The sequence below is a fragment of the Nerophis ophidion genome, linkage group LG04, assembly GCF_033978795.1.
Source record: "Nerophis ophidion isolate RoL-2023_Sa linkage group LG04, RoL_Noph_v1.0, whole genome shotgun sequence".
In the NCBI taxonomy this organism is placed as follows: Eukaryota; Metazoa; Chordata; class Actinopteri; order Syngnathiformes; family Syngnathidae; genus Nerophis; species Nerophis ophidion.
In genome coordinates, this window is record NC_084614.1 from 54699890 (window position 1) to 54712263 (window position 12374).

The window sequence follows — 12374 nt, forward strand, 5'->3', positions numbered from 1 at the left end:
GGAAAATATATAGTCAAGGTTTCTGTGGTTTATCAGTTATACAGTGCTCAATACTGGGGTAGAGTGGAATAAACGTTAGGTCAGGAAAAAACAGAGGCTATATTATCCCTACAAGCCTGTGTCACAGGGAAACAAGCTTGTAGGGAATGTGAGTGTGAATGTTGTGTATTTATCTGTGTTGGCCCTGTGATGAGGTGGCGACTTGTCCAGGGTGTACCCCGCTCGAGTGCAGCTCCCGCGATCCCGAAAGTGACAAGCGGTGGGAGATAGATAGATAGACTGATAGATAGTAAATATAAACCTTGTAGCTGGGTTTTGACCTCAAACAAGGTAGAATACAGCAGGCTGTGTGCAGGCAGAAGAGTACATAATGCTCAAAAGGACAAACCGAGTGCACAAGGAAATGCAAAGAAAAAGCTTCAAACAAAATAATATACAAGAATACAAAAAGAAGAATATTACTCACCGTTTTTGTACCGCCGACTTGCATAGACAACCAACAACTAAAGGAGACTGATTTAATAGCCTGGTTAATTAGCCCGCGAGGGCGCATTAACACCAGGTAGTAAATCAATACAAAGAAGGAGGGAGGGAAACGCTCAGAGGTAGAGTAAAGCCACTGTAACAGAATACAAACAAAACAGAAAGTGTAACCAAAATAAGAGCGTAAAACAGGAAGTGAAGAAAAAAAAAAAAAAAACATACAAAGACTATGTTTACACAGCAGGCCAAAGTGGCCCAAATCAGATTTTTTTTTTTTTAGATCTGATTTTTCAAGCTGACAGTCTACAGCACATAAAATTACATTTTTATCAAACGCCAGTGTAAACGCGCAAGGGCCCCAATGTGTCCCAGGTTGGCCTCGACGACACTTGCACGTACAATTTAAAAGTCGCAACAGTTTAAACATTTGTGATTTTTTTAAAGAAAGTTTAAGTAATATAATTTATGAATGGATGTATTTAGTGTAATATATTTGGGAGGGTCGTAAATTTTTTATGGCTGTTAAGTAGAGGAGACACGGACATCAGCGCGGATCTTCAGAAGCTTTATCTTTCATTTCAGATGTAGGCAAATGTGCCACAGCATCAATCACCGGTCTTTCTACAATCGCTATTTCTTCGGAATGTACGCCTGTTCCCTGGAGAGGGGGTCCAGACTGAGGCCAAGGGAAAAAAACTCAAAGCCATAGCACACAGAAACATGTGTGTAAGAGGGTAACAGCAAAGAACACAAAGGACATTTAAGTAGGGCTGGGCGATATATGGATATATTCGATATATCGCGGGTTTGTCTCTGTGCGATATAGAAAATGACTATATCATGATATTCGAGTATACGTTCTCACGCAGTTGCTTCTAGCTGTTGGCATTACACTACAGGCTCTCCTCGCTCTTTCTTGTCTCTCCTTCTCACAGACAGCAAGCGCACCTTACATGCGTCACATACTGTCACGTCATACGTCACATACGTATACACCCTCGCTGAGCAGAAAGGTAGCAGCATGGGTAACATTAGCTGTGATGCTAGCAGAGCCGTGCGAGTGGTAATACGAGAGAAAGAACGTGCAAATTTGGTAACAAATGAAGGAAAAAATAATTCCCAAGAGAAACAGCAGGGAAAACTGCTGTTTGGCGGTGGTTTGGCTTCAATTGGGAATATGTCGAACAGACAACCATAATTTGTCAAGTGTGGGCCAAAAGTGTTGCTACAAAAAGTAGCATTACTGCTAATATGTAGCATCGTTTGAAAAGTCACCTGCTAGAGAATGAAGAGTGCATACTCCGCATATCAACATCTCCATTCGGTGTCACACGCCCCCACCATCAAAATGCCGAGGCAAACATTTCCACATCAACACCATATGAAAAAAATTGTGATTTTTTTTCAATTGTTATTTCCTTTTCTGCGTGAAATTTTAAAATGAGCATATATTAATGCAGTATGAACATGAATGTTTTAACGTAGACACATAGAATCATCATACTGGCATGATTATATGTATCAAATGTTAATTCAAGGCTAAGGAAAAATATCGAGATATATATCGTGTATCGCGATATGGCCTAAAAATATTGCGATATTTAAAAAAAAGCCATATCGCCCAGCCCTACATTAAAGACATTAAAAGAACAGAGCTGATGCAACCAGCCACTTCTACACACAGTAACAAAAGTAAAACAAAACAAACAAAAAAGAAACATATGCACTTTGGTGGCCTCTGCGGTGTTCCACGCCATTGTCTGCTGAGGTGGAGGGAGCATGGCCAGAGACAGGAGCAGACCCAACAAAGCAACAAAGAGAGCCGACTCCACTCTTGGCCCCCCACCAACTCTCAGCCGGTTTCCCGTCTGCATGGATGAGCGAGGATACGTCCAAGAAGACCTAAGTGTCCGATACCTGCTCCTTCAGCCAAGACACTGTGAAGCTAAAACATATAGAAACCAAAACCGGCGACTGCTTCTTTACGGCGCACACGAATGATGTAGCTCGCCCAAAGCTGACAAAAAAATCACATTCAAATCACTGCATTTAGACTGAAGTCAAATTGTAAAGATCAGACTCCAATTGGATTCAGTACTACCTCCTGATGTGGCCTGGATATGATGACAAAAGATCAGATTTGAAGCACTTTGGAGTGTTTAGACTGGTAAAAAAAAATCAGACCTGTGTCACTTGAGCGGAAAATAATCAGATTTGGTTTGCAGGGAAAACGGGGCTAAAGAATGGCCTGCCCTACGGTCGCAACAGTTTTTCTGAATAAATTCTAAAAAATAGTGCCCTAAGTTAAGCATTTTTCCAGCATGAAAATGCTGAATCACCTAAAATGATCATCCATCCATCCATCCATCCATTTTCTACCGCTTATTCCCTTTGGGGCCGCTGGTGCCTATCTCAGCTACAATCAGGCGGAAGGCGGGGTACACCCTGGACATCGCAGGGCCAACACAGATAGACAGACAACTTTCACACTCACATTCACACACTAGGGCCCATTTAGTGTTGCCATCCATCCATCCATCCATTTTCTACCGCTTATTCCCGTTCGGGGTCGCGGGGGGCGCTGGCGCCTATCTCAGCTACAATCGGGCGGAAGGCGGGGTACACCCTGGACAAGTCGCCACCTCATCACAGGGCCAACACAGATAGACAGACAACATTCGCACTCACATTCACACACTAGGGCCAATTTAGTGTTGCCAATCAACCTATAATAAACACAGGGTTTCTATTCAAACTGTGAGTAATGTTACAGTGGCCAAAAAAAACAAACAAAACAAACTTGTTAAACAAAACCTACTAAATAAGCCTACTATGCTACTATGTTTTAATGTTGGTCATTTTGGTGGTACTTGGAAAGCCAAGTGTTTTTATGAGGTGATACTTGGTGAAAAAAGTTTGACAACCACTGCTGTAGTTATTAAAATATTTGATTTATAATTAATAATTACACAACACAAAACTCATTTACCGTGATTAAGAGCGATAAAGGAGGATTTACTATATATTTTATCTAATTATACATTGTATTTTTTCATCACTGTAAATTTTTCCAATACGTTGCTTTGCTTATACAGCTACAGTATATACAACTGAATTGACATATATTATAAAAGGTGTATTCTTGTTATGAATATAATCATTATTTAAAAAGAAAAGTAGAGCAAATAGTATGAGAATATACAATTACATTTAGAAATTATGTATTTTTTTTGTGTGCAAATTTTAAATAAAGGTTTTAATGAACGTGTACCCAATATTCTTCAGTATAAGGCAGAAGGGCATTAATATAAAAAAAGTATATTATCCTGTTTTATCTTTATTCCTATGAATGTTAATATAAACAATATGACCATACATGTTTTTTTTGTTATTAAAACAAAAAACATACAATTGCGTTAGGTTAAAAAAAATCTGGTGGGTCAAGACCCAAAATGATAAAGGAATTAAATGTTGGATAAAGCTTATGTCTGACTTAACGTTTCCCTCCTCTCTTTCTTAGTAGTAGTGTGCTGTGAAATTCACTTTGCTCATATAATTATGTGAGATAAAGTTTAAAAAGATGACATAAGCCACATCGCAGTTACAGCTGCCCTCAACGGGCCACTATATGAACGTATAATCGCCACACGATATAAGGACACAAGTACACCTTTCATTTGATTCTTATGATACAGTATGCCAACAAACTGTGGAAAGAAATGCTTGGCAATCAGAGGTCAAGATGAGAAAAATATATTAAGTTCAGCTATTGGAGAAAAATAATTTAAAAAAGGGCTTCATTGACGTAAAAAATGTTCGGAATAGGATTTTGCATATACAAACCCCGTTTTCATATGAGTTGGGAAATTGTGTTGGATGTAAATATAAACGGAATGCAATGATTTGCAAATCCTTTTCAACCCATATTCAATTAAATGCACTACAAAGACAAGATATCTGATGTTCAAACGCATAAACTTAATTTGTTTTTTGCAAATAATAATTAACTTAGAATTTCATGGCTGCAACACGTGCCAAAGTAGTTGGGGAAGGGCATGTTTACCACTGTGTTACATTATCTTTTCTTTTAACAACACTCAATAAACGTTTGGGAACTGAGTAAAGTAATTGTTGAAGATTTGAAAGTGGAATTCTTCCCCATTCTTGTTTTATGTAGCGCTTCAGTCGTTCAACAGTCCGGGGTCTCCGCTGTCGTATTTTAGGCTTCATAATGCGCCACACATTTTCGATGGGAGACAGGTCTGGACTGCAGGCGGGCCAGGAAAGTACCCGAACTATTTTTGTTATGAAGCCACGCTGTTGTAACACGTGCTGAATGTGGCTTGGCATTGTCTTGCTGAAATAAGCAGGGGTGTCCATGAAAAACACGGCGCTTAGATGGCAGCATATGTTGTTCAAAAACCTGTATGTACCTTTCAGCATTATTGGTGCCTTCACAGATATGTAAGTTACCCATGCCTTAGGCACTAATGCACCCCCATACCATCACAGATGCTGGGTTTTGAACTTCGCGTCGATAACAGGCTGGATGGTTCGCTTCCCCTTTGGTCCGGATGACACGTTGTCAAATATTTCCAAAAACAATTTGCAATGTGGACTCTTCAGACCACAAGATCACTTTTCCACTTTGCATCAGTCCATCTTAGATGATCTCGGGCCCAGAGAAGCCGGCGGCGTTTCTGGATGTTTTTGATAAATGGCTTTCGCTTTGCATAGTAGAGCTTTAACTTGCACTTACAGATTTAGCGACGAACTGTATTTAGTGACAGCGGTTTTCTGAAGTGTTCCTGAGCCCATGTGGTGATATCATTTAGAGATTGACGTCGGTTTTTTATACAGTGCCGTCTGAGGGATCGAAGGCCACGGTCATTTTATGTTGGTTTCCGGCCATGCCGCTTACGTGGAGTGATTTCTCCAGATTCTCTGAACCTTTTGATGATATCATGGATTGTAGATGTTGAAATCCCTAAATTTCTTGCAAGTGCACTTTGAGAAACATTGTTCTTTAACTGTTTATTTGCTCACGCAGTTGTGGACAAAGGGGTGTACCTCGCCCCATCTTTTGTTGTGAAAGACTGAGCATTTTTTGGGAAGCTGTTGTTATACCCAATCATGGCACCCACCTGTTCCCAATTAGCCTGCACACCTGTGGGATGTTCCAAATAAGTTGTTGATGAGCGTTCCTCAACTTTATCAGTATTTATTTCCACCTTTTCTAACTTCTTTGTCAAGTGTTGCTGGCATCAAATTCGAAAGTGAATGATTATTTGCAAAAAAAAATATTTATCAGTTTGAACATCAAATGTGTTGTCTTTGTAGCATATTCAACTGAAAATGGGTTGAAAATGTTTTGAAAATCATTGTATTCCGTTGATATTTACATCCAACCCAATTTCCCAACTTATATGGAAACGGGGTTTGTAATACCATGTAGCAAAAATACCAAAATGCCCTATTCACACACATTTCCAGGTATTTGATGGTTACTTATAATGTGACCCCTGGGCCTTGAGTTTGACATCTGCGACTGAATAATGATGGGAATATGTACTATGTTTCAGATCAGCTATGCTTCATCTAGTCGACTACTGAGTAACAAGAACCAATATAAGTCCTTCATGAGAACAATACCCTCGGATGAGTACCAGGCCACAGCCATGGCGGATATAATCGAGCATTTCGAATGGAACTGGGTCATCGCTGTGGCCTCAGACGATGACTATGGTCGTCCCGGTATAGAAAAGTTTGAGAAAGAGACGGAAGAGCGTGACATCTGCATTCATCTCAATGAACTCATCTCTCAATACATGGAGGACCATGAAATCCAAGCTCTCGCTGACAGGATCGAGAACTCTAGCGCCAAAGTCATCGTTGTGTTTGCCAGCGGTCCAGACATAGAGCCTTTAATCAAAGAGATGGTCGTCAGAAACATCACAGATCGCACTTGGATCGCCAGTGAAGCTTGGGCGAGCTCATCTCTCATTGCTAAACCTGAGTATCTGGATGTCGTGGTGGGGACTGTTGGTATTGCTTTAAAGGCGGGACATATACCCGAGTTTAAAGAGTTCCTGCAACAAGTACAACCCAAGAAAGTCAATCACAATGAATTTGTCAGGGAGTTTTGGGAAGAGACTTTCAACTGTTACCTGAAAGATAGCCCCAGACTTCAAGAAAACGACAATGGCAGCACAAATTTTAGGCCCTTGTGTACTGGTGAAGAGGATATCACGAGTGTAGAGACACCATACCTGGACTACACCCACCTTCGTATCTCCTACAATGTGTACAGTGCCGTTTACTCCATTGCACAGGCCCTGCAGGACATAGTCACCTGCACACCTGGACGCGGTCTTTTTGCCAACAACTCCTGTGCAGATATAAAGAAAATGGAAGCATGGCAGGTAAATGTTTCCCTTTATCCACAACCTAAGATTAATTAATTGCAATCCGGTTGAGTGTTTTGTGCTATACAGGCACTGAAGCAGCTAAGACATCTTAACTACACCAAAAGTATGGGCGGAAAGAGGCATTTTGATGAGAACTCGGCAAACTACACCATAATCAACTGGCACAGGTCTGCCGAGGATGGTTCTGTGGTGTTTGAGGAGGTGGGATACTACAGTATGCACTCCAAAAGGGGAGCCAAGCTGGTCATTGACAAGGCAAAGATACTGTGGAATGGACACAGCTCTGAGGTACATGTAGTGTTTCAGTTCAGTTTAGTGTGGCACAGTCATGTGTTTCTATGGACTGGATTTACTGCTTCATCTAAGTAAACAGTATGACTTCACAGCGGTCATAATGTGCCAACCCAGAGGATTACCCGAGCAAATAACTGCAGTGTTTAGCTTCACTTATGGTACATCAACGAGAGGGGACTAAATGTAAAAAGTATTCTGGTACACGTCACAATGAAAACAAAACACTACATTAATTATAATCCAAATTAATCTTAATTAAATGAATAATAAACATAGTTTTTATGGTATCTTTTAACACAAGACCATTTTTCATAAGTACATTTTAAAAACAGGTCTCAAAATGGCATTTAAAGGAGCATTATCCATATCCTAAAGATTTTAGGGGTGGCAAAATTCTAGAACAAGAGGGCGTGGGAATGATTGGCAGAGTTCCGCTACCGTCTGTGTGGGGTGTTGTTGGTCTGGACCCCAAAATGCAGACAAAGCAGGCAAAAAGAAGGTAAAAACCTTTTTGTTAGAGAAAACTCCACACAAATATATGAGGGAACTGCACAAAAAGCCACCAGGCAAAGGAAGGATAAGGAAAGTTCTGTAGCACTTTGAAGTACAAAGCAAACATGCTCCAGCCCAGAGGACAGGGCTAGCATAGGAAGCAATCTGATTGGCACCTAGGCCGGCAATTACTTTTTGAATTCGATGCCACAAGCTTGGCATACGTATTTTTTGCCCATTTGTCTTTGCAGCACCTCTTACGCTCCATCGGATGGGATGATAAGCATTGGTTTTCATCCTGGATGTCTCTGTAAAATGCTGCATTTATTTTTCCCTCTATCCTGACTAGTCCTTAAGTTCCTGCCGCTGAAAAAACAGCCTTACAGCATGATGCTGCCACCACCATGCTTCACTGTAGAGATGGTATTGGCCCTGGTGATGAGCAGTACCTGGTTTTCACCAAACATGATGCCTGACATTCACACCAAATAGTTCAATCTTTGTCTCATTACACCAGAAAATGTTGTTTCTAATGGTCTTTCAGTCTTTTTCAGGGTAGATGACATCTATTAAACAGACGAGAAGCAAGGAATAGTGCAGAGACAGATTTCAAATTGGCTCAATGACGAGACACATGTTTTGGGCTGTATTTTAGTTACAGATCCAAACTACGTTCTAAAAGTCCAGCCCACGTGCGTCCTCTATTTATTTGGGAGGTCCCTGTTGACATCACTGAAGCTGTTGCTGAGGGAAAGGGGTAATTGTGAAAACTCCAGTTAGACACAATATATGATTATACAAAAATGCAAATGTGTTGACGCTGGTGATATCGCCTTGTCTCTGCTCTGTCTGCGTCAGCCTTGGCAGTCAGCAGGCCGTTCCTGGACACAAACACTGATACCAGACTGGCTTGCAATCTTTTAGATTGCCAGCTTTGCACAGACAAAGAAAAATATGACAATAATTGTAGCAACGGCACTTAAGCATAAACGTGTGATAATATATACATAATTATTCTAAGAGTCTTTCAGGTATATTTTGGCAATATTTTTACGAAGCAATTCACTCCGTCTGGCAACTCTACCATACAGACCTGAGTGGTGGATTGCTGCAGAAATGGTTGTCCTTCTGGAAGGTTCTCCTCTCTCCAGAGAGGAATGCTATAGTTCTTACGGAGTGACCATTGGGTTCTCAGTCACCTATCTGACTAGACTAAGAGGAATGCAACAACGTACAGAGACATCCTGGACGAAAACCAACGCTTCCCATCCAACCTGATGGAGCTTGAGATGTGCTGCAAAGAGGAATGAGCAAAAATCCCCAAAGATACTGTAGGTGTGCCAAGATTGTGGCATCGTATTCAAAATTACTTGAAGCAGTAATTGTTTTGGCAGCAATTGCTGCTTCAGGTGCATTGACAAAGTATTGAGCAAAGGCTGCGAATAATATGTACATGCGATTTTTAAGTTTTAATACACCTGCAAAATAGAAAAATATATATATTTTCACATTGTCAATATGGGGTATTGTCTGTAGAATTTTGAGAACAAAAATTAATTTATTCCATTTTGGAATAAAGTTATAACATAAAAAAATGTGAAAAGGTGAGGGCTGTAAATATATATATATTTTTTTGCACAGCTGAGCACTTTTGGTTACCTCATTCATTGATTGAAAATTAGTGAATGGTATAAGGTCTTAAGATGGGGGCTGTGCTTTGCTTTCTCTCATGTAATATTTGGTCCAGGTGCCGTTCTCCAACTGCAGTGAGGACTGCGATCCTGGCACCAGAAAGGGCATCATAGACAGTATGCCCATGTGCTGCTTTGAATGCACCGAGTGCTCAGATGGAGAGTACAGTAATCACAAAGGTACACCTAAGCTAGATGATATTGAATATGTCATAAAAGATGTGGCTCTAATGGATACATCACTGCTCACACAGATGCCAGCATTTGCACCAAGTGTCCCAATAACTCCTGGTCCAGCAGCAACCACACCTTCTGCTTCTTAAAGGAAATCGAGTTCCTCTCCTGGACTGAACCCTTTGGGATAGCGTTGACCATATGTGCGGTTTTGGGCGTCCTATTGACGGCTTTTGTCATGGGAGTGTTTGTCAAGTTCCGCAACACCCCTATAGTGAAGGCCACAAACCGAGAGCTGTCCTACTTGCTGCTCTTTTCGCTCATTTGTTGCTTCTCCAGTTCGTTTATCTTCATTGGGGAGCCGCACGACTGGATGTGCCGTCTGCGCCAACCGGCTTTCGGCATCAGTTTTGTGCTGTGCATTTCTTGCGTCCTTGTCAAAACCAACAGAGTGCTTTTGGTGTTCGAAGCCAAGATTCCGACGAGCTTCCATCGTAAATGGTGGGGCTTGAACTTGCAGTTCCTCCTGGTTTTTCTCTTCACTTTTGTCCAGGTCATGATATGTGTGGTGTGGCTTTACAATGCCCCGCCTTCCAGCTACATGAACCATGACATCGATGAGATCATTTTCATCACCTGCAACGAGGGCTCGGAGATGGCTCTTGCGTTTCTTATTGGCTACACCTGCCTGCTGGCAGCTGTCTGTTTCTTCTTTGCATTCAAATCCCGCAAACTTCCGGAAAACTTCACGGAAGCCAAGTTCATCACTTTTAGCATGCTCATATTCTTCATCGTTTGGATCTCCTTCATCCCCGCCTATTTCAGTACTTACGGAAAGTTTGTCTCAGCCGTGGAAGTCATCGCTATCCTGGCGTCCAGTTTTGGCATGCTGGCCTGTATTTTCTCCAACAAGGTCTACATCATCCTTTTCAAGCCCTGCAGAAACACCATTGAGGAAGTCAGGTGCAGCACGGCGGCCCACGCCTTCAAGGTGGCTGCCAAAGCCACGCTTAAACACGACACAGTGTCCGAAAATAAGTCTGGCAGCATCGGGGGGTCATCTGCCTCCTCCCCGTCGTCCTCCATCAGCCTCAAGACAAACGGAGACGACGGCGAGACCACTTCTAGGAGGCAAAAGCCGAGGGTGAGCTTTGGCAGCGGGACCGTCATGTTGTCTTTGAGCTTTGAGGAGTCAAGGAGGAGTTCTTTGATGTGATAATCTACCGTTTTACACATTTTACTTTGGACTTTATTTTGAAATGTAAAGTAAACCACGTCATTTCCTCTAACATACAATACTTTCCAGGCTATATAGCGCACCACGGTTCAAGCCACACCCACCAAACTTTAGAAGAAATAAACATTTTTGAGCCGGACCATGAGAGTTTGTAAATGTTTATTTACATACCTTATTTGTTTTCAAATGGGGCCTGTCACACGGCAGTAAAATAGCTGATCAAACAAAACAGAATTCATCGCTATGGACCCACTAGCTGCGGAAGTTACCTCTCCAATTAGCTAAACAGACTCAGTAATTCCACGTTGCATACTTGCCAACCTTGCGACCTCCCGATTTCGGGAGGTGGGGGCATGGCCGGGGTCGTGGCCGGGGGCGTGGTTGGGGGTAGGGCGTAGCTGGGAACATAGCTCAGAGTCAAGTATATCATATATATATAAGAAATACTTGACTTTAAGTGAATTCTAGCTATATATATATATATTTTATTATATATATGGCCCTAGTGTGTGAATGTCAATCAATCAATCAATCAATCAATGTTTACTTATATAGCCCTAAATCACTAGTGTCTCAAAGGGCTGCACAAACCACAACACAAACCACTACGACATGCTCGGTAGGCCATAAGGGCAAGGAAAACTCACACCCAGTGGGACGTCGGTGACAATGATGACTATGAGAACCTTGGAGAGGAGGAGAGCAATGGATGTCGAGCGGGTCTAACATGATACTGTGAAAGTTCAATCCATAATGGATCCAACACAGTCGCGAGAGTCCAGTCCAAAGCGGATCCAACACAGCAGCGAGAGTCCCGTTCACAGCGGAGCCAGCAGGAAAACATCCCAAGCGGAGGCGGATCAGCAGCGCAGAGATGTCCCCAGCCGATACACAGGCAAGCAGTACATGGCCACCGGATCGGACCGGACCCCCTCCACAAGGGAAAGTGGGACATAGGAGAAAAAGAAAAGAAACGACAGATCAACTGGTCTAAAAAGGGGGTCTATTTAAAGGCTAGAGTATACAAATGAGTTTTAAGGTGAGACTTAAATGCTTCTACTGAGGTGGCATCTCAAACTTTTACCGGGAGGGCATTCCAGAGTACTGGAGCCCGAAATGGAGTGTGAATGTTGGCCCTGCGATGAGGTGGCGACTTGTCCAAGGTGTACCCTGCCTCCTGCCTGATTGTAGCTGAGATTGGCACCAGCGACCCCAAAGGGAATAAGCGGAAGAAAATGGATGGAGGTATATATATATAAATATATATATATATATATGTATATAAGAGGAATACTTGAATTTCAGTGTTCATTTATTTACACATATACACACACAAAACACTCATCTACTCATTGTTGAGTTAAGGGTTGAATTGTCCATCATTGTTCTATTCTCTGTCACTATTTTTCTAACCATATGCATGTACAATAGAAGGCAGTATTGTCCTGATTAAGAGTGTCACAACATTGCTGTTTACAGCAGACAAACTGCTTTACGGTAGACGAAAACGTGACTGCTGTTGTTGTGTGATGTTACCGCGCTGGGAAGACGTTAATGAAACTGCCTAATAATAAA

General features: G+C 41.9%; 1 protein-coding gene across 1 annotated transcript in view; it reads left to right on the top strand.

Annotated features, from left to right (window-relative positions):
- Window positions 1-11114, top strand: part of casr (calcium-sensing receptor) — a 25729-nt gene extending 14615 nt beyond the window's left edge. Inside the window, 4 exon segments of the mRNA XM_061898392.1 lie at window positions 6066-6905; window positions 6978-7199; window positions 9445-9568; window positions 9643-11114. Of these exon segments, the coding sequence (XP_061754376.1) occupies window positions 6066-6905; window positions 6978-7199; window positions 9445-9568; window positions 9643-10778 (2322 nt within the window). The 3' untranslated portion in view covers window positions 10779-11114.
- Window positions 11115-12374: the final 1260 nt, after the last annotated feature.